The sequence below is a fragment of the Hippocampus zosterae genome, chromosome 7, assembly GCF_025434085.1.
Source record: "Hippocampus zosterae strain Florida chromosome 7, ASM2543408v3, whole genome shotgun sequence".
NCBI classification, from domain to species: Eukaryota; Metazoa; Chordata; class Actinopteri; order Syngnathiformes; family Syngnathidae; genus Hippocampus; species Hippocampus zosterae.
The window spans coordinates 5,027,763-5,055,398 of NC_067457.1; the positions used below are offsets into that span (position 1 = coordinate 5,027,763).

The window sequence follows — 27,636 nt, forward strand, 5'->3', positions numbered from 1 at the left end:
TTTTTGCCGTGGCATTTTATTGTTTTTGGTTATGGCACATACTTGTAAAATGGCAAAAAGCCAATCACTCAGTTAAGTCGAATTGTTTAAGCGGCAGTGCGCGCTTATCTGGCCCACAGGATCACAAGATAAAATGGCAGTTTTGTGCAAAATAAAAAAAAGAAAATCAATAGTATCTGTTCACTCACTTCAACGAGGTATGTAAACAATTACTCTTCCTTCTACTTCCTTCAACTTCCATGCAGTACTCTTGAAAGACAAAATAAATTCTAATACAAAGATGTGTATTCTTCCCCTGATATGAAAACCATGCGACTGTTCATCATAAACAAACGTTTGGCAGTAATTCTGTATTGGTCCTCTTGATTCTGCGGTCACCTGTTATAGTATAAATATATATAATACTCTGTTAAAAAAATAACGCAGGTGTCATTTATTTAAAAGACGACTTTAGGTTGTACCCCAAAGGATCAGTGGTTGTGCTGTTCTCCCTTCAATCCTTGCGCACAAAGGCTGGGGCGCAACAACTTCTCGTCTACCGTCCCCCACCCCATGGCAAAGCCTCCAAAGACAACCAAAAATAAAAGTGTCTGTGTGCAGCTCGGCTCCATCCAAGTCAAATGGCCTTAACGTCCACCATGCCGCCATGTTGCGCGCCCTGCCTGGTGCTCTTGATGCTCTGCAGCTTGCGTCCGTGCAGCGTGAAGCGTGACCAGGCGGCCAGTTGGAGCAGGGCGCAGGTGATGGGAACAAACACCAGCATGTGGAAGCAGCCCAGACGCAGCGGAGGCAACCCTGCGCCTGACAATACATCCACAGCCGAGTCCTCCGCCGGTTCCCTTTGGAAAATATCATATCCTGTGGAGTGCAACGCTGTCAGGGATCTGGACTATTACAGAATGCTGAGCGTGGTTAGTACAGCCTTTCCCCACAAAAATAAAAACTAAAATCTAATTTTAACGGATTTTTCAATAGACAAAGCAACTGATAACGTTCAAAGCAATTTTTAATTCATTTTTGAATTTTCCGTTCTGCGTTATTCTTTATGAAGCCACTAGAGGGCGCCAAAGCACCGAATGTAGTAATCAGTGTGATTGTTGAAGTGATATATCTCGACTGAGGTATTCACATTTTTATTCGTCAGTAGGTTTAGCTTTGGTTGTTAGTGGAAGTTTCGGAGAGTCTTCACCTCATGTGTCGGCGCATTTCTAGACCGACAAATCATTCGTAAGCCCTTTACTTTTAAAGGTAATGTATGTATGGATCTTAGTTTTCGGTATATCAAGTCAACTCAATTTTTTTAGTTTGTTAGATGTGCAGCCTCTCAACAGTAAATATTTTTCTGATTCAGATTATCACAGTGCAAAAACAACACTTAATTCAAATAAAGTGTGACAAGAATAACCTGTAACAAACGGCTGCCACACTGACTGGCACCTCTCATTGATCGATAATTAAATCATCTTAATTCACTTCATGACTTAATTGCGGTAAGGGCTGACTCGCCCAGCCCTCGTTCACGTCCCATACCGGTGTAGGCGCACAGCAGCCAGGTGCCAATGAGCGGTGCCAACGTCTGCCCGGGCTTCGTGACCAGGGCGACCATGCCGAAGAGCAGCGCCGACGCCGCCTGCTGCCGCCGGTTGACCACAAAGTCCTCGTCCACCAGGTCGGAAATGACCAGCTTCAGCAGCTTGCAGGTTCCCTCCGTGAACACTCGGTTGCTGGTGGGAGGGGAGAGACAAAAAAGGCATTTAATTGTCTCACAAAGTCATGCCAGGAAAATATAACACCTCCGTTTTATGGGCCAAGCCCTGTGATGTACAATGGATTTATAATAAAACAATCAACGTGATTCAAGTGTAGGCCTACAGCGAACTGCCATTTTGTGCACATTTTCAGTGCATTGGGAAAAATAGTCACTGCACTTCTCCACAGTTTGTTACATGACAGCTGTGTCTCCCAGGGCACATTCCAACGCACATATTTCATTTGGTATTATGAAGTGAATGGGTCGATCGTCGGTCTCAAAGATTCATACAGTCAGTAAACAGGGCGCACCTTGCAATGAAGATGCAAAGCAAAAAGACGCGGTCGGCGCCGGCCAGCAGCATGGCAACGCTCAGTCCCAGTTTGAGTAGAAAAAGCCAACGGATGACCTGGTAGACACCGTGGCGCTGGCACAGCGTCAGGAAGTACAAGTTGTTCAGGTGCGGCGCCACGTATGAGATACCTGCGCAGATAGCAAAAGTACAACATCATCTTCACATTCGCGTAACGCTAACAGTGATTCTTTTTCTTTCTTTACCGAGGAGGATGGAGCCTGTGGAGGCGGAGATGTTGTCTGACAGCAGGTGCTCCAGGAAGAGAGGGAAGAAGTTGTTGTTGAAGTGGCAGTGAAACACCTGCACGCAACGCAACACACACAGGAAAAACACATTCATAATGTTACCATGGTGTCTCTAAAAGACAAACTTTCACAAAACTTCATCTCAGTGAGCGCTCAGAGCGGCAAGAGTCCGAATAATTGTTGCATTCATTTAGCCGTTTCCCCACGCTAAAATTGATTTAACAAAATATATTTAATGAATGTGATAAATACACAAATCAATTTTACCAAGTAGACACGCATGTCACACGACACAACACAGAACTTAATTCCGATACTGAGTGACAGTATTGCTCTGCAAATGTAGTTGTGTTCCCTCTTCATGATGTTAAGCCCTTTCAAAAGCCAAGTAGCCGTATTTTTGCGACATATTTAAATATGCTGATGGGTATTCACCTGGAGGAGGTTCATCGAGACAAACCACATGAAGTTCCTGTGTCTGGAGAGTTGCTTGAGGTACTTCCAGACGGTGACGGGTTGCCCTGTTGAGGTGAAGGGGGCGTGGCCAACACTGAGCCTGTACAATGCATTAGGATAAGAGTAAATGTAAGACACGCATAGAAAGTTTTTTTGTTTTTTGTTTGGTAAATGAAAGAGAGCATACTCTTTGAGCGCGTGGGCTTCATCCAACATGGGACGAACTTCCTTTTGAAAGCGTCGCTGCAGCAACCGGGAGACGAGGAAGAAGCCCAAGGTGGAGAAGGCGGCGAGAGTCACGCAGAACAGGCGAAAGGCGTAGAAGTCTTCCTTGTCCCAGAAGGAATAGGACAGAAAGACGGAGAAGGAGCCCAGGGCGCTGAACACCGAGCAGTGGAAATTGAGGCGCGTGCGGTCGGCAGCCGACACTGCCAGGTCGGCCATGAGGGCGCTGTGGTGGAGGTCCACCATGGTCAGGAAACCGTCGTAGAGGCACAGGCAAAGCAGGAATTGCAGGCCCGGCCGGGCCCATGCCACCCAGAAGGCCAAGAAGGACAAGGCAAAGAGCGGCCCGCTGGACGAGAGCGCACGGAGCCGCTTCAGGACCACCTCTGGAGATGTCAACTGGTCGCCATTCCTGCACCACAGGCAAGAAAATGACTCAACTATACACTTATATACTTAAATTACCTACATCAACTTGGTAACTCTCCAAACCCTGTGCACAGCTGTCAAAGCAAGAGAGGAGGTGAAAAGGAGGACTACAGACACTCACTGAGGAGAGCTGAGGAAGCTGCGATCGCTCAGCCAGCCGAAGAGAGGATCGTTGAAACTGTTCCACAGCAGGAACACTGTCTGGAATGACACACGTTCTCAGAACACGAAAACACAGGATGCCAACTAATGTCTTGCTCACCTCTCCCAGCCAAAAGGAGACTTTGTCGATCTTGTAGACGGACACAAAGGTGTCCACGTAGTAGAGGAGGAAAACGTTGTGAAGGGTGGACGTGAAGAGGGCCAAGGAGCCATAGAGCACTGCCGTGGGAATGACGACGCCAACGCCATGACAGCAGGCCGCTGTGCTCCGGCCCATTCTTCCCTTCTGCCCTCCGTCACTCAAGCCCCAGCTGGTCACCGCCTCCTCATAGCCTGCAATGCAAGAGAGGATTATTTTTAGCGCAGCTAGTTTGCCATTCGAATTAGTTGTCATTTTACAAACAGAATTATTTGTTTGCTCCGTATTTATGGGCTAAAAATACATTTTGGAAAAAATGTCTGCTTTAACAAAATCTCAATTCTGATTTTAAAGATCTTCCCCTCGCCTCAAAATTAACAATTTGTGTCTCAATGAGGAAAATTGTACACACGTTCTATTGTTTTCCTGCTTGAAAAAAAAAACAAACCCAAAAACTTTACACCTGTTGAGCTTTTTTTTCTTTTCAAAAGGGAAGCGGCTGAGATTCGAAGTGAAAACGAGGAAGACGAGTGACACAAACATAACCAAACTGATCCCAGTTCACCAACAAGACATAAAACCACAAGCCCTTTGGCGACTTTTAAGAGTTTCCACGTCGACTGAGTCGATTTTAATAACAAGAAACCAACCACGGTCGATTTAAGGGAGCAAAAGACGTCCGAGGCTAAAGCTAAGTTAGCGGTAGTTAGCCATGGTTACGTGTTAGCACCCTAGCTAGAAAAAGGGGAAGCGGGTAAAAACATTTTGTGAAAAATTAAAGATACTTACGACTTGGAGACGGTAACGAAGTCCACTCGATGAACTGAGCTCACGGGGAGGTTATCTTCGACGGTCCCCGGCCCCTTTGCGGAAAGCCGTCGTGTTGATTTCTCGCCCGGGTGTCCACGTCATGTCAACCGCAACTGGGCGTCTCGTAGCCGTGACGACGGCTGTAGATTTTACTAGTAACGAAGAGGAGATGGTTTGGACGTGGTGATGGAAGCGACAGCGTCCCTGAGTGGCAGTGGCGTTGAACTGGAGGTTTTTCATTTAGAAACATTCCTGTGATGGAAATACGACAAATATATTTAAAGCTTCCCCTTTCAATCAATTTAATTGTCTTTGCAGTCAACAGACGCAAACGTCAATGGTTGCCATTGTCATTAACGATACTCACCAGCAGAGGGCACGCTTGTATATGTCACGACTGGCTCTGGGGATAAACTGTGGCCCGTTGACCTCAGATATATTAATTTAGAAGGAATTATTGTGTATATTTTTTCCCAAGAGTCAGATGAGAGAAGCTGCTTACTTGCTTGTGTCTGTGTGTGTATTGCAGATGAGAAAGATCATGCGCCTCCTTGTGGTCAATCACCAAAAGCAGTGAGGAGGAGGAGAGAGCGTACATGGGCGGAGCAAATTTAAGTCAAGGAGAGCGCTCTCGCATATATCCAGCTCCTGCTCGCACTGATCGGTTCATACATCACATTTAATAAACTTGCTCCAGATCTCTGCTGAGGAATCTCCCTGAAAAAGAGCTTGGACTATTTTTCACAAGTAGGAACATGTATTTTGACGCAGCTTGAGGAGCAAGTGAGTACCCTTAGTTTTTTTTCCATTATAAAGTTCTTCTCCCTGCAAAGTATTTGTTGTTAACTTGACATTCACGGTGCAGATTGCATCGAGTAGTCAGCATGACACATTGTTGCATGCGACTAAATCAACCGATCATATCAATGTAACACATTGATATTAATCACCAACGTTACTGTCACTGTGATCATTTATTCCTGACGACTTAACTGCTGATATAGTCAATGTGGCTTATTATTCTCACATTTAACTCCAGTGATCACACCACTGGGACAAGTTGTTTCTCTACTGAGCACACTGATGTAACAGTTCACCCCTGCTACTCGCGTATAATTGACATCAACTTAAATGGATTGTTGGAATAAAAACAAAAACTAACTCTATACATAGTGACCATAGAAATGTGACAGTTTGATGCTCTCGGCTAATGTGTCACTATATGATACACAAAGGCACCTTCAAGTCCAGAGCAGGAGCTTTGTGGCCGGGCGCAGCATGTCACACGCCCAGGTGGAGATCGCCGGATGCGGCTTCCCAGGCTTGCAGCCACATGGTCTGGGCGTGCGGCGCAATTCGTACGGCTTGCACAAGATCAGCGTGGACGTGGACTCGCCTCTCTTCAGCGGCGCTCTCTCCAAAGCGCTCTCGTGGTCAGCCGAGAACATCCTCAGCCTGCCCGAGTCCCGAGCCGAAGAGGAGGAGGATGAGGAGAAACCCCGTGACGACACCCCCCCTTGCAGCCCTCTTTCCGATGTCGCCGGCGAGTCGGACGGTGAGCCGGCGCACGGGAAAGGGCGGTGGGCGTCGTCTCGGGTGAACTTTGACCCGCGGTCGGAAGAGGAAAAGGAGGACGTGGAGACCAAAGCGGTGGCAACATCTCCTGATGGCCGTTACCTCAAGTTTAACATCGAGATTGGGAGGGGTTCCTTCAAGACCGTCTACAAGGGACTCGACACGGAGACCACGGTGGAGGTGGCCTGGTGCGAGCTTCAGGTAGGATGTCCTTTTATGGTCAGCTTCCTGTCTTGCATCTACAACAGAGGTCATGGAGCGGTTTAAGCAAGTAAATTTTTTGTGGACCGGCAAACGATGGAAACATGCTTGAATTTGCATTTTCAAACTCATCCCAAAACATGCGGCCGAAAATGGACTTTTCCCACCTAAACACGGGATAAACACATAATAGAATGACAGCATACATATTCATCTGCTCAAAATATTTACATTCCACGCTTGTCTACATTTGCCTCATTAACACCGAGCGACGTACGTCGCTCATCTTCGGTTCAAAAAGTCAACTGGGCTGTCGTTGGAGAAGCGAACATGAATCACGCGGGTGCGTGTCGTTCCTTGTCGACCTTGGAGCGGCTCCATGTCAAGTTTGGTCTTGGGTAATCTCTGTTGTCACTGACAACCGGGCGGGCTCTCCGCATGCCTTCAACACGCTTGTGTGTGTGTGATGTACACAAGTCAAGAGGAGCAGCTGCCTCTCGCCATGCTTTGGTGGCTCAATGCAGGATTTAAAGGTTTAACATCGACATCAACCCCTGTGCCACTGACACACACGCGTAGGCGCCTGCGCACACACACACACACACACACACAGTCGTTATTTTGGTGGAGACGGTGGCGTTTATCACCTGGACAAAAAGGGCAACTGCCAGCCACTTAGCTGGGCTGCAAACCAGGAAAAGTACATTACGCTCCACTTAAACAGCAATCTGCTAAACCACACAGAGTTTCCATTATTCATTAAAAAGTGTGGCGGAGGTCAGGCAGTTCTTGCTGCCTGGCAGGCGCAACAGTAGATCGGGGGTGGGGGGGGGGGGGGGGGGGGGTCTCAGTCCAGTTTTTCCAAGGACCCACTTATAGTCCGAATGCCAATCAAACAAAATTACCATGTGTCCTAAATGCTACAGGAGTGGCAAAGTTGTTTATTAGAAAAAAAGGTTGGTTAGAGTTTTTTGTTTAATATCATGACAATAAGACATTTTTGCAACATGAAGTCATAATATAATATTAAAGTCAACGTTTAAACCGTTCTCATCTCACCTCATGAGCTTCAAGGTGGTTGATATATAGACAGCCCGTTGTGCCTTGACTGCAGCATCTCTACCGGAAAACTACAAGACATGTAGTTTCTACACCCCCACCCCCACCTGCATGGTACACCAGAGGTGCGCGTGTTGGTGGCTAAACATGACCAAGGCCGTGTTGATGCAGCAGCAGGCGGCAGCGCGTCACTTGCAGGTCAGCTAGAACGACGTGAGACGGCGAGGCGGGCAAAAAGTTGATTGGAAGTTGAAAATGAGAAGCGCTCGGAAATCTCATCGGTGTCGTCAGGGACCATTATAACATCTTGTTTTATGTTTGTTTAATTCTCATGAGCAACAAATTACAATAAAAAAAGAATCAAAAAATACACTTTAATGAACTCTTGTTTTCAATATGAATGCTCAATGGGCCGGATTAAAAATTGCAGTGGGCTGTACGTGGCCGCCGAGCCATAATTTACCCACCCCCTGTCCTAGACGATTTATTTGTTGACAAGGAGCGTGGATGACGGGGGAAAAAAGGGAAGGATTCATGAGATGAACGTCAGAGGTGCAGCAGTAGCAGTGAGCAAGAACACAAAAAAACCAAACGAAAAAAAAAAGCTGATTCAATGTTGACGGGACTGCACAGCAAATCAAGAACGCGGTACCTTTATCGGCGACGTCAACATCAGCAGGCTCGTCTCTGATTCTTTGCGCAGGCCAGCACTTTTGACTCGCTCGTTTGTTTTGGTTGCGTGTACGCGGCATTGCACTCCAAGATACGGCTGCTCTGCCTGATAACAGCGACGTCGCCATTGCAGCCGCACCGAAATCTGCCCCCCCCATAATGAATATGACATGAAGGCCCTCCCCCAGTTGAAAAATCTACAAATGTTTCCTTGCTGATATCGAGGAAGTGGGAATGTGATAGCACGGCCAAGAATCAGTTTGTGTGCGTTATCCAATTTTTTTCCTGTCTCAGGATTGGCGCTGCATTTACAGAGTTAGTTGAAATGCCTTCGCTGCCCGAGAGACGCCGAGTGGAAAGTTGGCTCGTTGAGTGACATTAAGGTCTTGTACATGCAGGCATTACTTACCGGCCTCACGCCGCCTTCTCTTTCCGCCGTGATGAATGTTTTCCACCTTCCAGGAAATATACCTGACCGCGAGTGCGGTGCTGTGGCTTGCATGCCTCATAGACAGGTAGAGAGGAATAACGGCAAGGCCAAAAGGTAAGCAGAGCTGCAATGCAAGCACAGATTGGAGTTAGTTTCTGATAAAAATGTAAATACTAATGTTCGGCTTACGTGGAGGGTGGAGGATATATTTTTGTTTGGTGATGTCGAGTGGCTACACGACATTCATTGACAAATGTGGCTTGGTCATGAAATGCTGCATTCAACGGTCACAGTGCAAAAATAAGTTTTAAAAAAATGACATCTGAATTCTCTGCGCGCAAATATTTACGCTTCACACGACCACGAGCCCTGGAACAAAAAGTGATTGATCCTTACTGCCGCTTTAGCGTGAGCGCTTTGGGTCACGTTGCAATCAAAATCAGCAATGTGAATGCTGACCATGCACCACCTTTTTTGGGGGGGTGGGGGCATAGAGAAAAAGCCACTGATGGACCGAGCCAAGGTGTTTTCTTTACAGTGTTGACAGTGCGAGGCTGTTGGGGGGCGGAGGCTGGAGGGATGTGTTCATGTACAGTGTGGCGGTCCTGCTTCCTAAACAAACCCCCGAGCAGGTCCGAGGGGGTAACCTCCGGTCATTCCCGCCATGAATTGGCCATTACCCATTTTGGAGAGCACATGTTTTCTGCGTCAACACGACACCTTCATGTACTCCAGTCTTTTTTTAGGGGCGCGTATAGAACGCCCACTCCTTTTTGGCTCTCTTTGAGGCCCCCTGGCATCAAACTTTCACGCGCACGAGTCACGTGACATGTGGTCTTTGCATAGCAGCGCTTTGTAAACCAGATCCGTTCTGTGTACCTGATCCGTGTAGCTGAGTGTAACTGGATGCCGAAGACACTCAATCCAGCCACACTCGTAATAAGAGCCGTCCATCCATTATCTAAACGGCTTTTCCTCATTTGGGTTGTGCTTGAGCTGGAGCCTATCGCAGCTGTTTGCTTGTCAGACAATTGTAGAGCGCAGATGCACAGTCTTCACTGAACATGCATGTTTTGGAATGTACAGTGAAGTCTGAGTGAGTACCTGGATATATATTTTAGAAATTAAAAAACAGAGCTGTCTCTACACCTCCAAATTGCAAAATACTGTAAATTGATCTTTTCGGAGCATTTTTTTCCCCCCATCAAAACTAATTAAAGAGCACACAATTGTCACATCAGCCCTCCGCCATGACGGACACCTGACCGTGTAGGTTGAGTCAGTTGTGACCACCAGGACACGAGTGCCTCATGGCACCCCCCCCCCCCCCCCAGAGCCACTCGGAAATTTGTGATTCAAACGGCTAATGTGATTGGTCTATTTCCTGTGCGCATATATTTTTTCCTCAAACTTCCCGGAACTTTCTAATCGCCTCACCGCTTGCCTGCCTCTCGTACACACCCACTGGCTCCACTTGCAAATCTCTCATTTCATTGGATAACACAATTGACCCGTGTATTTACTGCAAGTGTTAACTTCCAACTAGAATCTACTGGAACTGAACTTTCTCAACGCATCATACGCATGAGCGCACACACACGCACATGAACGCACATGTTAATAAAGTTACAATGGTCTCATTGTTTCCCTGTAAAGTCCCTCCGCTACAATTCTACAAATTTAATCATCCTTAAGCGGCATTTTAGTGTACAAACTAACAAATAAATGTTTGTCATCTCTTGGACGTGAGGCGCGCAAGTTTTACAGGTCAGTAGGAGTCGGTGGATGGCAGCTTAGGGGCGGTAAGGCTTAAGTGCAGTTTATAGACACGTCTTGAGTGACAGGAAACACCAGCCGCGTTCAGGCCTGTTAAGAATAACCGAGTAAATAGGCTAATCTGGGGTCTCTGGGACACAGTGATGCAACACTTCCTGAGATGCGCCACATCCAGTGCAGTCCACATCGGTACTTGTTAGTGTCCTCTTATGTCGTGATTAGGGATGGCACTACTTTTCTTTGGTTGCTTCATTGGGAAAAAATTACGGACGGATTTGTGATCAAGCATTTTTTTTTAGCTTCATTTAGACAAAAGCTGTGCTTTGATGCCATCTTGGGGCATCGTGGTGCCAAAGAACTACAATATGTCGAAGTGAAATGAGGAGCTTAATTTGAGACAGTGTTGTGCAGATCCACATGAGCAAGGCTAATTTTGTTGTTGTGCCGTAGGTGAAGCTTGTCCCAAACTTTACAGGGTGGTGGATGGCGAGTACGTGACCTGTTCTCTGGAGACCAAATGTTCACTCAACCCATTTGCACGTCAGATTCGGCTTGGAAGCTATACACTGGCGCCTCAGTTCTCAGCCGCAAACGCACCTCAATGGCGGCACTGTATGCGCGTGTCAATACAAAGTGTGTGTCGGTCAGCCTCGGACCTGCCAGGTTACCGCCTCTTTGTTTTTGACCTTAATCCAAGATTTGCGGGGAACATTGGGCTGGGTGATTTGACCTTCAAATACAATCTAGATTCATTTCAGATTTTAATTGATTTGGTACACTGGGCTGATAAGAAAACCAAACGATGGCGTTATTCCGAACAAGTTTTGCATTTTTTTCCCTGCACACTGGGGATGTGCTTTAATTCTTTAATACTGTTTTTTAAAAACAAATCTGTATTTGTAAAAAAATATGAAAATAAGTGTTTTGCCTTGAAAAATATCCCTTCTGTCAAGAGATATGAGTGATTTGACATCGTTTGAGATTTAAGGCATCCGTCATTTCGCTTTTTTTTTTAACATGCAGGCAAAAAAAAATTTGATGCTCATGCTATAAACAAGCCTTCAAAAAAGTGGCTTCTCCTAATTTTTTATTGTCACTCCTACTTGAAATGTACTGTCAATCTAAAGTCATGTACATCAGTGGCCTATTTTTTCCTCCTTAACAAGCTAGTAAACAATGCGATGAAAGCATAATCTCCTTGGCCAAGGTAATAAAGTGATCCACTAAATCTACTAAGCCTCACTAGAGGCAACATTAAAGTCTCAATGACTGGAAGTCTCCCCCCCCCCCCCCCCCCTGTCTACTTTCTGGCCCACCGCTGGAAGTGTTTGCTGCTGTTTTCATGCAGCGGTTGTCACAATAGGGGCGCTGACAGGGAGTCGGGGGTTGGGGGGGTTGTCTCAGCAGTTGTAACAGCGCCCGTGTGGCACCTAGCAGTCCCCCGAGGGGTCCCCCCCAACCCCTAAGACCCCCACCCACCCGCTTAATCAACACTGCTCTCTCCCGCTAACATGCAGCTGCAAGAGATGATGGAAAAGCTGAGACACATTTATTCGTGGCAATATGCTCGCTGAATGTTTATGTTTTTCAGTGCGTTATGCAGCATACACTCCAGGTCTGGTTGTGCGCAGACAAGTGGGGGAGGTCGGTGGGTACATGTGGTCCATCTGTTATATAATAATTTCATAACATAGATTATATATAATACAAATAATATTTTTGCTGACATTTTTTTCGTTTTAATGACCAATATATTTATTTATATTTTTATTTCAAATACAAAAAAATGTGTGGATAATTTTGTTTTCACTTTTTTACTAGTACTAATATAATAATAATTAATATGATTTTTCTAAATACTATATTATATACAGCCTAATCAATATTTTGTATTTATGTAATGCGCAATAAATTGGTTTAATGAAAAAAAAATTTGGACACACACACACGTCTTTTTTTGGACATTATCACAGTTGTGTCCCAATGAGTGAGTGCATGTGTGTTGTTGTGCGGCCAAATGTGTCATGGAAAAGTTGGACAGGAGCCTCGCACGTTCCTCTCCAGACCATTCCTTCTTTGGCCAAAGCTAGAACTCTGTTGTTCGCCAATAAAAGTCTTGCCAGACATTAGACCAGTCCCGCTTCAAAACAAGCACAGGATTGCAGTGTTCCACAGACATTCCCTCAGAATTGTAAATGCAAATGGTAGTTGCTGTTGCAATGATGGGGGCTGGGGGTGACTGTTTGAAGGCTTGTTTGCCATCAGGAGAAAAACAAATCCAAAAAAAGAAAAAAAAAGAAGCAAAAATAAAATCCCAGAAAGGAAATAAAAGAAGCTACCCTCATTTTTAATCATTGTCATTTGCTGTCTGTATTAGCAAATGAGGAAAATAATAAGTTGAAATGGGATTTTTGTGATGGAAAAAAAAGATTTGATTTTAACTCGCCCTGTAATGGTAGTAGTAGATGACATATACTGTATATAATAAGAGCTGGATTTGTTCTCAGCCAAATTGTAAACTCAAATTTTTTCCCCTCTCTCCTCTCGCCGTTTCCTCCAGTGTCTCATTTTTGTGGGCCTTTTTTCTGGTGGTGAAGATTATTTTTCCACACTTGTGGTCCATAGTGGAAAGTCGCCCAGGCGAGACTTTTCCAACAAATCCTTCCATTTTGTGTATTCTGTAGGTTTGCACTCCTGTGTGTAAAGTCAAGCTTGAGTTAAAATATAAATTAAAAAAATCCTGCTGTTTTGGCTTCATTAGGCTTTTGGGACATGCACACTCAGCCCCAAAAAGTGTCACGATCTGAACTTCGGCACTCATCTGGGAAGAAAATGTCAAATTGGTTTCCACCCAAATCTGATTTCACTGCTTAAGAAAGTCACTATTCAAAACAAGGTTTGCTCTTTGTGTTTTTTTGCCTTTTGGAATTCACTTTTTTTTTACCCTTCTGGTGGCAAAAAAAGCTTGAAAATATTTTTTCCCCCGAGCATTAACTAAATATTAATCTATACTTTAATAAAAGCAATGTCTCTTTTTTGCGCGAACATTTAAATTAAAATTCTGACGTAGCTTGGCTGTTCTGTTGTCGACAAGTCTCTCCTGCTTTTTTTTTCCCCTCGTGGTGTTGCGCTTTGAACTCTGAAATCTCAGTCCTGATAAAATACATTCAAATTAACTGATAAAATTGATTAATCACCCAGCCCGACACTCAACCGGCTCGCCCATGCCGTGCTTTAAAGAGGACTAATTAGATTAAGTTAGAAGTTCTAAACACGCCATTGCTCAACAACAACCTGTGTGTGAGTTTGTGTGTGTGTTACGACTGTACGTGTCGGCTACAATCTCCCGCCTGTAAGCTGATTTTTATCTCTCAGAGCTGCCCCCCTCAGCTCCAAAGAGGCCCACCTGACATTTGAGAGACTCACGGATAGGTAGTGGGGTGGGAGAGGGGTTGGCAGGTTTGGTTTGTGGGTATCCTCAACTCAATTCCAAACGCAAACACACACACTAAGCCCCCCCCCCCCTGCCCGCCCCTCTCCCTAGAATTCATCCTGAATGCGTGATTCATGGCGGCAAAGTCTCCCGAGATGTTTCCGCTAAGCTCCTAAATTGCTCCTTTCAGGGAACACGGAGGAAGCACAAGAAATGTCTTTGTCCGTGTGGCGTCATCGCAGTGTTGAAGTGCTTGTATGGATTGGTGGTGACGGGACTCCTGTCCCGACTCCCCGTTTTTTTGGGGGGGTAAACCGTTGCGATTACGCAACCACGGGTGGACGAGCTTGTGGTTTCCATGACTGCTGCTAATTAACTTAAGTAAGAGCCATTTTATCAAACCACCGTTTGTACGAGTTATGCAATCATATGCGGCGCCGCCCCCCCCTCGGTGCTCCTTAAACATGTTGACGCTGCGGGTTAACTGCTGCGCTACTGCCTTTCATGTTCGCTTTTCAATCTGGCGTTGTTTAATGATGTCGTAAGCGTAGTTGCTTAATTTACGAAGATTTGACTACCATGAGGTATCATCAATCATCCACTTACCTTGATTGAGCTTCTGCGCTTTACCATGACCTGATGACGGAGAATCTACACAGACAAAGGAAGGGAAAAAAATGTTAGCATGCACATGACTTTTTGTTTTAATAACAGTAAATTAGGCTACAATGTCTTTTCTGCTCATAAAATGTTATCCTACCAAGTTCTGCCTAATAATAACGCCCGTAATGTGCGCAGACTCGTAAGCTGACCAAGGCGGAGCGGCAGCGCTTCAGCGAGGAGGTGGAGATGCTGAAGGGCCTCCAGCATCCCAACATCGTGCGCTTTCACGACTCGTGGAAGTCGACGGTGAAGGGCCACAAGTGCATCATCCTGGTGACGGAGCTCATGACATCCGGCACGCTCAAGACGTGAGTCCCAACCCACCTCATTGGGGTTGGGTTGGAAAAACAGCAAGGCAGTTCAATGATATGCCCTTTACCTTTTTTTTTTCTCGTTAGCTATCTGAAAAGGTTCAAGGAGATGAAGCCGAAGCTGCTGCAACGCTGGAGCCGTCAAATCCTGAAGGGGCTCCATTTCCTGCACACGCGCACGCCGCCCATCATCCACCGAGACCTGAAGTGCGACAACATATTTATCACCGGGCCCACCGGCTCCGTCAAGATCGGCGACCTCGGACTGGCCACGCTCAAGAGCGCCTCTTTTGCCAAAAGTGTGATCGGTGAGCTCGCAACCGAGTTAAGATGTTTATGCCATTTAGCTCACTAAACAACTAACTCCAGACATGGCCGACAAACTTTAGCTTTTAGCGTAAACCTGCATCCTAAATAATGGTTCTCAATCCCACGCAAAACTGGATTGGGAAGACCATCTTGCGGATGATGTGGCCAGCCTGAAAATCAATCGAGTTTCTGTTCTCGTTTTCACGTCGCTGACCATCACGTTGACAGGAACGCCCGAGTTCATGGCCCCCGAGATGTACGAGGAGAAATACGACGAGGCGGTGGACGTCTACGCTTTCGGCATGTGCATCCTGGAAATGGCCACCTCCGAGTATCCCTACTCTGAATGTCAAAATGCAGCACAGATTTACCGCAAAGTCACCAGCGTGAGTAATGGAACTCGCTTCATGTATCTCATGTCTTTAGCGATTGTCGGAATGTCCTTACACGGGACAAAGCAGTGTCTCTAACTTGTTAACTTGCTCAGTAACTCAGTTACAGCTTAAACAAAACAAACAAAAACATTGGAGTCGTGACGTGAAATATCTGCGTGTACATTGGCGCCGACGGCACGACGGGCGGGAATGATGCGTTTTGGAAAATGCTGTCTACGTTCGCCGATGCTGCGAGGCACCCGTGTGCGGTTACATCGTATTTGCAAAGTTAGAAAATGTAAAGTGGATACTGTCAGTATGCGGTTTGTAGGTCAGAGGGCGCTGCAATGTCGGCGCGTTTTTTTTTTTTCCGCACACGTCGTAATGTTATATTGCGCACCTCATAAACGAATGCCGGCGTGCTACGGGGAGAGCATGGCGCAAACGTGACACCAGGGCGGGTGTGCCGAACAACTGGCCCCTAATGGCCACATTAATAGGAACGCCTGGACAAGCTAATTTGGCCAGCGTGTGACATACTGGCCTGTGCCGTGCTTGAAACTGGCCCACAATTGTATTTTCATTTGTAAATAATACAAAAAAATGTACCAAAAAGCAAAAAAAAGTTCGCTTCTTAGCTCCTTTACCAAAAAGCGGATAATGGAATCCCGTCGCGCGACTGTGCAACGTGTCAGATAACACGCGTAAAGCCAAGTTTGCGTCATGTTTCGCACCTCGGCCTCCCGCTGCTCCGCGGGCCCGTCGATCTTTTTGACCTCGCCTCCCCCCTCAACTGCGCTCCAGACGGCTGCGCTCATTGAGCTGCATTCTCCTGATAACGCTCAGAGGTTCCAAATTCCCCAAACGTGCTCATTAGGATCATTTAAGACTCTACATTGTCCCTAAGTGTGAATGTGAGCGGGAATAGTTGTGCCCACTCTTTGGCTTTTGTATCACAAATGCTGTGACCTTGTCATGTCCTTGACTATGTGTGTGTTTTTGTCTGCTCAGGGCATAAAACCCGACAGCTTCTACAACGTGAAAGTGCCGGAGCTGAAAGAGATCATCGAAGGCTGCATTCGCATGAACAACGATGAAAGGTGAAGTCGTCCTCCCTGCCTCGTGACCTCCCACGCGATCTCTTTCTAAAACCAACGCCGCCACAGGTATACCATCCAGGATCTGCTCGAGCATCCCTTCTTCCAGGAGAACCACGGCGTGCACGTGGAGCTGGCCGAGGAGGACGACGCGCTCAAGTCTGGCCTGAAGCTGTGGCTGCGCATGGACGACACCAAGAAGCTCCACGGAAAGTACAAGGACAACAACGCCATCGAGTTCCTCTTTGAACTGTACAAAGACGTCCCCGAAGAGGTGGCGCAGGAGATGGTGAGGAGCGCCAACATTCCGTTGCTAGGTGGTCAACGACTGTCACAGTACAACATGTTTCGTTGTTTGTTGTGACAGCTCATTTGAAAACTGACAGGGGTGAAGATAACAGCCAATGTCGCGCAAGGGCTGAGTGGTGTTTTTTTTTTCCACTGGAAGGAAATGTGAGTCGGAAGGAGCCCTTTTTATAAAACCGTGACCGTAAAGGTGACTTTTAATGAAAAGCGTCGGCTTTTCATCGAGATCAAATTTGAAATGACAGGCGGATGTCGTAATGCGACGCGGCTGTTGAGGGACGGCTTTGGACTCGATGTCCCGCTCGGCTTCGAGCCAGCTGCCAAAACGCCGCTCGGTGGGACGACGGCTTTTTTTTTTTTAATGGTTTTGCCTGCTCCTTATGTCATTTTCACGAAAGGTCGAACATCGTTTTACAGATCTGCGGTCGTAACTTGGCTCCTTACAGAGTAAAGTTTATCTCGTGATCACATTGAACCGTTCACTGTTACGCCTTGACCACGCGTGCGTCTGTCCGTGTGGTCGTCACGCAGGTGGTGCTGGGCTTCGTGTTCGAGGCCGACTTCAAGCCGGTGGCCAAAGCCATCCGGGACCGCGTGACGGCCATCAAGCGCCAACGGGAAAAGCTGAGGCGGCAGGCCGAGGAGCAGAGGCCGCGTTCGTCCTCCCCGCGAGTCGGCGAATCCCCCTCGCCGCCGGCCCCCTTGCCTTCCCCCCTCCTGTCCCCCGTCACCAGCTCGGCCGACTCCGGCGTCAGCTCCGGCTTCCCCGCAGAGACGGAAGAGCCCGAGGCCGACCAGCCCTTCCACATCCGCCACAACAGCCTCTCCTCGGCTAATTGTGCGTCTGCTTTCCATAATACGCCTCGCTTGTTAAAAGTGCGGCATGCGTGTATAATCGACAGCTTGTGACTGACACGCAGAGCCGCGTGGGAGGCGTGAAGAACACAATATTTAGCCTCTTTTAAAAAAATGCATACAAATATTCGATCAGACCGAGAAAGTCAATCTCGGGGTCATCAAGTCTGACATGTGCATCTGTGCGCGCACGTCACATGCTAAACCCTCTGCGTGTTTTGTTGGGACAGCTGACTGCGAGACGGACTGCGACCTGAGCTCCCCCGGCCTTCAAGACCCCCTGGAGGCCACACCCCCCGCCTCCTACGCCCACTCCCCGACCACAAACGGCCTGCCCATCCCGGCACTTCGTTTCCCTTCGGTGAGTAGGCCGAATCCCGAATCAGATCCAACCCTAAAATTCAGTTAAAAAGATAAGGCACACTTTTGATTGACATGTTATCAAAAAGGTAATATTCCTCAGGGAAAAAACAATTTATGTAAATATTATAGTTAGTTAAATTATTTTTCAAATGAGTTTATTCTTTTTGTTTTTAAATAATGGGTTCTTTCTGCATTTTATCTTCAGAGCATTGCCGTATCCAACAAAATGGAAAGCGTCAAGCCAGGATCTCCGAATGGCTTCAACTCTCCCGGGGACAGGTACGCAACTCCTGTTCCTCGTGCACAAAAAGGCAGAGGAGGCAGGAAAGACAACCCCCAGGGGGGGGCTTGCTTTAAATTCGGAGGGATTTTATGGGAGCTTTGTTCTCTGCGCGACAGCTCCAGAGTGAACATGCAGATTGTTTCTGCATGTTGTGGAAACATGCGAAACGGCCCCTTAGCTGCAGACTACTGTTGTCATTTTTGTTTGTTTTTAATTCGATGCTCTACTCCTTGGAAACGTCGCTTAGTGGGCAAGCCTGACTGCTTTAGTAGCGAGCTGGTAGCTTCTCTCGGCCATGTTCGCGCAAGCAATTTAAGTCAGCTCGCAATGATGCATAAATATTGGATTTCACCCTTTCATGCGCCCTGTAACCTGATAACATGATAAGCTGTCCACTGAAGTAACCGCTGTCCCTGAAAGGGTTCATTAAATTCACTTTGGTTCAGTCCTTTGCTATTTCACAGATCGTCAATGTTGAGGTTGAAATATTCCAAAAGTAAATACTTCCCACGGCATTGAGGGTCATTCGTGGTAGTTACGTTTAATTGGCGTAAAAAAAAAAAATCTGAAAAAATCCCTCCCACACTCTAAGAAGTAACATTTTGAGAACGCCTGTCCTGCATGGAGGAAAAAAATGTAATGCTTGTAACGTGAAAGCGGTTGTAAGAAGTTTCTTGCCAAGCCCGTAAATGTTTGAGCAGCCTGCAACGCAATTAGCCGCGGCGAAGGCTATTTAAAAAATTTAATAAATGTACACGGAATGTTCTCCACGCTTCTCTGAAACCTCAAACGTGTTTATCGTATTTACTCAACACACACGCCGGAGAGACCAGATCCTCACGAGTACGCATTTGTTTGTTTAGACTTGAACATCACATGCTAGCGACGATTATTCACGAGGATCTTGGACAAAAAGTAGAACAGGTCTGCATGTCCACCTCTGTGCTTTCTGTTTGTTCTTTTGCCGCGAAATAGAGCGTGAATAGGACGAGATCCTTCTAGATACCTGAGGGGCACATGGTGACTTAAGATTTTTCGTGCGTGCGACGCCGTCAGCATCCATCTTCACTTTGTTTTCCCTTTGGAACAATCTCTTAAAAAATAAAAAATGACAAAATGTACCAGTAATATGTTTGAATCCAACAATGACCACCCTAAATGCCAAGTCCCCATTGTTTTTCCCCCCCCCCTCCTTTACAGCTACGCCTCGGACGTGACCTCGGGCCTGAGCGACGGTTACGAGGGCGTGCCGGAGAAAAGCGAGAAAATGGTGGCCAGGCGGACCGCCGCCAAGCTTTTCAGAAGGCGGGTGCGCTCCAGGCTGCGCATCACCGGGGTACGATGATGTCACATTTTGCTGAGTAGTATTGGACAATTAGCAATTTAGCCTCTTCACAAATCGCATATGTTAAACCCCCCCCCTCCCACTCCGCTGCAGCTATCTGACAAAGTCGACCGGGTGGTGGAGTGTCAGCTGCAGACACACAACGACAAGATGGTGACGTTCAAGTTCGACCTGGACGGAGACAACCCGGATGACATTGCCGCCGTCATGGTGGGTGACAGGCATTGCCACCCACGTAATTCAATTCCCGATTTTTAACACTCAAAAATCACGCTTAATGAACCCTACACCCGATTGAACCTTGAAAAGAAATCCCCGGCTTATCGTATCTCGGCTCTTTACGCGAATGGTCGATTTGTACCTCACAAAATGAGTGAGCGTTGATGGTATCTTGGCACGGAATGAAAGCCTGCTGACAGCTACTCCGTCAGCGAGCGTGTGCGGCACACTGCCGTTACTCACTGGGAGAGATTTTCTCCCCACCCGGGAAGGAGTAATGAGCCAGGAGGAGGAGTACAATCGACGGCTGGACTCAGAAATAGAACGTCCTGTCCACTTTGCGGTCACAGTACATTTACTCACGCTCTGCACTTACTGATCCATTTGTATGTACTATAAATACAAATGAAGTACTTTTACAAGGGAGAAGCTGGGACTTTGGCGATACATGTCAACATCTGAGTGCAACTAAAATGCTACCAAAACAACGCTTGACAGGGAGGTGAACGAGGATGAACATGGCCAACTGCCAAAACAAATCCCATGCAGATTACTTGCATTGGGAGTAAAGCATATTTACAAAAGCCGCAAAGTTTCCTTGCTTAACATTTAGAATGAACCTTTTACACAGAACCCACGTCGGAAATGCCTGCAATTGCTGTACTTGGGTGAAGGGGCATCCAACTTTTAGTGGCGAAAGCGTATATTTTAGAGCACAATTTACAAAAAATACAAAATGTATTTTGACGTCGCAGGTGCACAACGAGTTCATCCTGCCGTCGGAGAAGGAGGGCTTCATCTACCGAATGGGCGATATCATCAAGCGGGCGGAGGCGCTCATGACCAAAGAGCAGCCGGTGCACCCCTGTGAGCTGCGACCTCCTCAGCCTGCCTTCCACAACGAAACCAACCCGCTCTCTTCCTCGCAGGTCAGCGACAGCGCGTACTTCAAATGGCCGCCCGCTCTGTCTGAAAACGGGACCTTTCGGTTTCTACGCTTCCTCATCGCATAGTCATGACGTCACGGCGTCAGAAGCTTGTTTGTGCGAGCGGGGATTAGGCGTTCCAGGTATCTGCTTTGTGGTAGATTTGCGTCTGAGGTCAGATTCTATTTGGAGACTTTTGGGAAGATAAAATCCCAAAAGGGAGCTGGACAAACTCACGGGGCCTCGGGATGCAAATAGACACAGACGACAAGAGTTCCTGTGTGATTCAACGTCCATTTTTTTTTAAATCTTGCCGTTAATCAGTGACGAAGCATCCACATTTACTGTTAATATAGGAGTGCACACAGTAACTAAGAAGTCGTTAGTTCACGCCCAGGTTCTCTTTCTTTTTATTTTTGCAGCCGGATCTGTACAGTCAGAGCTTCCCACGAACTCACTTCTCCTCCCTACCCGGTAAATCAGCGATTGATGTTTTTTGTGCGACATATTTATGATGTCATCATGTCTCGTGTCACACTCGGGTGTTTTTGTGTGCGCCTCAGACTTCGCTCTGGCTAATCCGCGCGCTGAAGAAGGCGCCTCACCTCTAAGCGCCGACGGCGACGCCTTCACCCCAAACGCGACTTTGCCCGGGCGACCGCTCTTCCGCTCGCAGTCGTTCCACAACGCGCCAGGTGAATGTCGAGAGTCCGCCGCCTCAGGGCCCTGCGCAAACACAAAAAGGAACGTTTTCAGGGCAAGTGCAAATGAGGAGCAAAACGAGTCCCAGAAAGCACACATGGGATACATTTGCACTCCCCCTCGCAGTCACGCTGGCGACGGAGTTGCAATAAACAAGGAACAAAACATCTTTGTCAAACGAATGAGGGATGTACGCCCCACACGAAGGCCGAGGAAAGATTGCGCGTAGATTGATTGCACATGTTTGTCTTCCAGGCTCTCCTCTCGCTTACCACCACACCGCCTCCCTCCTGCCCCACTGCCACGTGCCCTACATGGGCAACTTCCCGTTCCAGTACAACGCCAGGCCGGCTTCCCCTAAACCGAGGGCCGCGGCGGTCGGCGGCCTCCACCCCCCCCTCGCCCGCGCGTCAAGTAGCCCCATTTTTCCATCCGTCCCTTCCCCAGTACCGCCAGGCTCCCCGAACCTCCTAAATGACAGAGAGAGCCCATCCGGGGCATCGCCTGCCCCCCCGTATCCCTGTATGTGGCACCCGCAGAGCCAGCCGCTGTTCTCGCTGGCCAACGTCATCTCCATGGCGATGAGCATGGCGCAGTCGTTTGTCCCTTCAGCCCAGCAGGGAATGCCCTCCTACGGGGACTTCCACCCGCAGTCGGTGTTCCAGTACCCCCCTCGCTACCAGACCCCCACAATGGAGGTGCCGTACCCCACAAACGTCTACCCGAGTTCCGGGAACACCCCACCGATGGATATATTCCCTCAATGTTGGCACGACATGTCCCCTGCTACCCCACCAAACACGCCACTACAACAGGCCGGACCTCCCGCTTCACCCGGACCCCCTCAGGAGGACCACGGACCTTTCCTGGGCCAGGTTCCGGTCCTATCTAAAGTGCCCAGTTCGAACTCTTTGTCGGATCTGTCACCCTCGCTGACAGATAGTCCGGAGAGCACCGTGAGTCTCAATTAGCCAAGTAATCGCTTTTATTGCAATTTTATTAATTACACCATTAGCTCGGGGATTTGTAGACCTCACCATGGCAATGTGATAATCTTTAACAAGAAACTCATTATGATTTTTCACTCCTGTCTAGTTATCTTCCATCAGCACTCTGTCCGAACTGAACGCCGGAAGCCCGGTGGCCCAAAAAGTGTCGCCATTGAGCCCCTCGGGTAAGAAATTGTTCAAATCGTCATCATTTGAATGTAAAATGAGACGCTTGTTTGCAGGGCAAACAAAAAAAAAATTATAAAAAGCACACGCGTTTGTTTATGCACACACAGTGGCCATTGTTTACCTTGTTCTCCCTCTAAATACGCGCCGCTTTTGCTTTCTGACCCGTTTCCTCCTCCTCGCTGACACCATCGCCGATTGCCGCGGGAGCCATTGCGTAATCTCTGGTGCGGTAGCAAAATGTTCCGTCCCGTGTGGGAGTCGGTGCCACTGCGGCCCCTGCCCACCGGTGGCGACCAATGGGCGCTCAGACGTTCTCATTTACAGGCTCCCCCACCCTCCCACACCTGTCTGTCTTTCTAGACTCTAAACAAAGTGCCTCTGTTTGCATGCGCCCAACCTAAACCCTCACCGTGTCGTTTACTGCTACAAGGACGTCTCGCGGACAGACTGAGGCCGTTCGGCCTTAATTCCACTCTTAAAAACAGGAGAGTACCAGGAATGATAACCGCAGAACTCCATACACTAAACGTAATTGAATTACATGCAAAAATAAATGTTTCCAGCGTCACTTGCTTGTAGCTGAAAGCGTTACTGATTATGCGACCGTGTAAACAATTTAATTTGACCCAGCAGGCAGACCTTAGATCACAAGTATTTAGCCTAAAGAAATTAGTTGTTGAAGAACAATGATTAGCTAGTCAGTCATCTATCCGCTGGTGTTTGATTGATCACAAGGGACCAAACACTCGACTGATTCGATTAGAAACCGGTCAATGTTGATTAGTCGCACACAATCACATCAACAGCCTCCCCACATGTTCCTACTCATGGACTGCGAGAGTAGCTAGAGACCGAAAGAGGAGGCAATTATGAAGACCTTTTCCTTTTCGCGCTCAGGAGGTCCGGCCGCTCCTGTCACGGTGGGCCGTTTCCATGTGTCGCCCAGCGCCGACGAGCCGGGGGTTGCCTCGCTGCTGCGAGGGGCCACGAGCAGCACAGAAGAAGGGCACGGCCAACCCGAGAAAGGCCTGGGGGCCTCCATCCCCACGACGGAGGAGGAAGAGGAGGAGGAGGTTGCGGCGGAGGAGCGCCCAAGGGTGAGGAGACGTGGGCGGAGGCGGGCGCACAGCCTCAGCCTGATAGGCACGTCCGCGGACAGCGGGCTGTCGGTGACGACCCCCGAGGCAGAAGGCCGGCTGTGGGACGGCGCGGCCGGCAGCCCACAGTACGGCAACGCACTTCACCACCTGTGGACCATGACTTACAGTCACAACGCTTCCTACATGAGCAGCGATGACTCGGACAGCGACGACGACAAAGACATGCTGGATGAGCTCCAAGAGCTCAGAGAGAAGTGAGTGACTATTGGAGTTCCAGGTCGGGCACTGAAATCGTGTGATAATTTATTGTCACTTTGGATCACTGCCCCAGCTGGCTCCTATGAACTTGGACTGTACTGCATGTTTATCCAGACGTGCGCCACAATTTGAGCTTGAAGTCACGTATTAACGTGCATTCCTGTGGTTACAGACATCTGTCGGAGGTTCAGGAACTTCAAGCAGCTCAGAAGAGGGAGATCGAGGATTTGTATGAGAAGATGGGCAAAGTCCCCCCACCGGGCATCGTTTCCCCGGCTGCTATGTTGTCCAGCCGTCAACGTCGCTTGTCCAAGGGTGCGGGGGGCTTGCCGCCATCACGCCGGAACAGCCTCCAGCGCTTGGACATGCAGCCCATCCAAGGTGACGTCACGTCGGACAAGTGGTTGCTATGATACACTTCAAGGCCACTATGGAGCTTACTTGCATTTTATCGAGTAAGATTGGGGAGGGAATCCATTTTAGATTAATTACTAATAAATAAATAAATGTAGCCAGGTTTCTTGGAGTAGGCTGGAATGGATTTTTGGCAATTCCATTCATTTCAAGGACAGAAAAAATATTTCCGTTCATTTTAGGGCCACGTCACCCAAGCACTGGGTTGTGATGTGTTTCAATTAATTTCTAACTTCTCACATTTCAGGGATCATTAGAAGAAACTCTTTGGGAGGAAGCAGCAGCAGCTCACAGGACAAACACAGCAAAGGCGTCACCTTTGCCTCAGATATTAGCAGAATGGTGAGAACCTGTGTGCTGGTGCACTTCCCCTTCCTGATTGCTTGGTTTACGATCTCACTTGCATCTCTTTCCCAGTAAGAACGAGCAGTCGTTGAATAATCCGGACTACCTCATCTGACGGCATCCTGAAGTTGAAGGTTGGGGTTTTAGAGAAAATGACATTAACGACATGCTGCAGCCCATCCTCCAAAATGTTCAGGAGTTTGATTTGACACATTTTGGGAATAACAAGTCATACCTGCTCAGTGGACACAAGTTGATTCCATGCTTTCAGCGCCTTCCAATTGCATTGTACATGTTGTGTTTTGTTCTTTTTTTTCTTCCCAATCTCGTTTTGACGCCAGCCATCCTGTGACAGGCAGAGATGAGAACTCATGAGATGGCTGAAGACAAACCATTGAAACACACAAACCTCCGCCAAGGAGCGAATAATCAATTTTGAATCTCCTTTTAGAAGATCAGAAATGTAACAAAAGTGCATTTTCATTGCGTTTTTATGAGGGGAAAAATGTTGACTCACTGAAATTCAAAACCTGGATATCCATTGTGTTATACAGGGATGAAAATGATGATTGAGAAAATACACCTCAAACCTTATTGTCGGGGTGGGGTGGTGTACCCGCAAAACCTCAGAGAATTGGGGTGGGGCTCCCAAACATGGATACTAATGTGCTAAAATACACCAAACAGATATAAGGCACATTAACCGAGGAAAACGAGGCGTGAATCACAATTTGGGCTAGGCCGATTTAGCTAGCGCCAGCTAATGCTAACGGTAGGGCAGGTCCATCGGCAGTAACTACAGGAATTAAACTCAACCAATAAATGAACACGACACATGAAATGATAATACCACTTACCTTTCATGGACGCACAATGGAGAAGGCCCAAAACTCTTGTTTTCAAACACCAAAACCTTCGCCGGATCTTAAATCTCTTAATGGCGCCCCACTCTAATTGCCAAACAGCGGGTCCCTCTTCCTCTTCCGTCTCGCTCGACCGCAACGATATGAACCAAAAAAATATCAGCGAATGTTTCATTGGTCCGAAAAAGTCGGAAATCCGTCAAATTGTCATCCACGGTTATTTTTGCGTTAAGGCTCACAATTTAATTAGGCCATTCCCACAAGTGCAACTGGACTGGAGCAGCTCAATCTTGGTCGTGATACTGAGCTAAATCATGATTAAAATGATTTTAATTAAATACAAAGATCCTATTTAAATAATTCATGAGTGATCACACGTTAAAATTGCCTGAACTTAATTATGAATTCAGTGAATTACAAAAAAGTATAAATCAACAAATCATATTTTTTTTCGCTGATTGTTTTCTAATCTGTTCATCGTCACGAGTCGCAGTAGTGCTGGAGCCTATCCCAACTGTCTTCGGGTATGCATGTTTTTGAAATGTGGGAGGAAACCAAAGTACCCAGAGAAAACCCACCCAGGCACAGGGAGAACATGCAATCTCCACACAGAAAAAGCTAGAGCCAGAATCGAACTTCTGCACTGTGAGGCGGACGTGCTAACCAGTCACCAACCATGCCACCTTCTATGACCATACGCTCAAAATAATTGCAGATCAATATGAAATGCCGCCTTCTATGACCATACGCTCAAAATAATTGCAGATCAATATGAAATGAAGGGACATGAAAAATGTGTGCAGACAAATGTTATTTTTACATGACTTTAATTTTCTCTCTCCTTGGCGGAGGTCATCGAGCCAGTAAAAGATGCAAATAAAAATAATATCCAATATGTAGTACTACTACTACTGGCTTTTCAAACTGTAAATATATCATATGTGTGTGCATACAGTAGACTTCATCTGTAGACTGTTTACACAATTACTCATGAAAAAATCCTGTTATATATAAGTATACATTTTAGTTTTTTAGGGTAGATCAATCAAGCACCTCATGCACTTTAGCATTTTCATTTAAGTACACCTTGTCGGTCAAACTGTGTTCATATATGAAAATAACAAAACAAGGGAGAATGTCCAAGCTGTCAATGTGCCTTTTAAATATTCACACTGGACATTGAGAAATATCAAGTAATATATTCAAAATATTTGGAAAATAAACAATGTGCAATGCAAAATAAATGCTGCTGCCATCTGTGCCTTTTTCCTCCTCTCATACTTTAGGGTCTAATTTTATATTTCTCCTCCTACATTGGCTGTTCACTGAAGTGGATTTCCCAGCTCAATAAAAGCCAATTAAAAAATACCCAGTGTGTTTTTTGCTAAACAAAATTATTCAGGTTTATTATATACATCACTTTACCAACAGAAATACAGTTGCGTACAACCATTTTGTGTTGTTTTAAGTGCTGTCATTTTGCATTGTCCTCTCCGAAGGTCACTTAATACCTTGCACAAAGTAGCTGCAAAAAAAGACAGGAATAACTTCTTCTGGAAAGTCCCTGCCAGCGATAGGAGTCCAGGGCTACCTTTGAGATGAGCAAAGAAAGGCCGATTGAGGTATCCACGGAGGATCTGGACTTTAGAACCTTTAGTTGGAACCTGTCCTTGGCGCCCGGGCACGCTTGGCCTCCTCGTCCATCTCATCCATGATGCGCTCTTGGGAGACAGAGTAAAACGTGTAGCCGTCTATATATGGGAGCCAGTGATTAAGGGAGGTAATGTTAAAAATAAATAAAGGATATGAAAAAACATACAAAACAAACAACACTTCTGTGCATAGAAAATATTGCTCAATTTACAAATAAAAACATCTATTCTCATGTTTATAATAACTTGAAAATAAATAGTCAACACATTTTTAAATGTATACAATTTCCGCAAGATATATCTATTCATTCTTGCACTAAAATGGTTAAACTGTGAAATACATTTTGGATATTGCA

At 46.9% G+C, this 27,636-nt stretch overlaps 3 protein-coding genes and 1 long non-coding RNA gene across 6 annotated transcripts in view; 1 reads left to right on the forward strand and 3 right to left on the reverse strand.

Annotated features, from left to right (window-relative positions):
• On the reverse strand, positions 1–5,949 carry mfsd13a (major facilitator superfamily domain containing 13A). Its single transcript, XM_052071857.1, has 10 exons — positions 5,811–5,949; positions 4,551–4,823; positions 3,723–3,955; positions 3,582–3,661; positions 2,994–3,443; positions 2,786–2,906; positions 2,309–2,405; positions 2,062–2,233; positions 1,531–1,724; positions 1–858 (listed from the first exon to the last, which is right to left on the reverse strand). The coding sequence occupies exons 3-10, from the start codon at positions 3,897–3,899 to the stop codon at positions 617–619; spliced, it is 1,533 nt and encodes a 510-aa protein (XP_051927817.1). The 5' UTR covers positions 3,900–3,955; positions 4,551–4,823; positions 5,811–5,949; the 3' UTR covers positions 1–616.
• On the forward strand, positions 5,850–26,872 carry wnk4a (WNK lysine deficient protein kinase 4a). The gene is made up of 20 exons (XM_052071842.1): positions 5,850–6,347; positions 14,516–14,688; positions 14,779–14,999; positions 15,229–15,386; positions 16,386–16,474; positions 16,541–16,760; positions 17,309–17,615; positions 17,863–17,993; positions 18,201–18,274; positions 19,479–19,614; positions 19,717–19,833; positions 20,598–20,771; positions 21,191–21,242; positions 21,332–21,463; positions 21,726–22,426; positions 22,566–22,644; positions 23,546–24,002; positions 24,179–24,387; positions 24,668–24,762; positions 24,838–26,872. Exons 1-20 carry the CDS (start codon positions 5,850–5,852, stop codon positions 24,838–24,840), a joined length of 4,026 nt encoding a protein of 1,341 aa, XP_051927802.1. The 3' UTR covers positions 24,841–26,872.
• Positions 7,504–14,494, reverse strand: LOC127604662 (uncharacterized). The gene is made up of 3 exons (XR_007963381.1): positions 14,324–14,494; positions 8,488–8,632; positions 7,504–7,609 (listed from the first exon to the last, which is right to left on the reverse strand). It is a non-coding gene; the product is annotated as an uncharacterized LOC127604662 (long non-coding RNA).
• Positions 25,007–27,636, reverse strand: part of LOC127604660 (cytochrome c oxidase assembly factor 3 homolog, mitochondrial) — a 3,216-nt gene continuing 586 nt past the window's right edge. Inside the window, exons 2-3 of one of the 3 annotated variants that reach the window (XR_007963380.1) lie at positions 27,220–27,379; positions 25,007–25,111 (exon numbers count right to left, since the gene is read on the reverse strand). Coding sequence is in view for 1 of the 3 variants with exons in the window: in XM_052071869.1 (XP_051927829.1) it covers positions 27,282–27,379 (98 nt within the window). In the remaining 2 variants the exon portion in view is untranslated. Of the gene's footprint in view, positions 25,112–26,438; positions 27,380–27,636 lie in introns of those variants that run through there. The other 2 variants (XR_007963379.1, XM_052071869.1) reach the window with 2 other exon arrangements.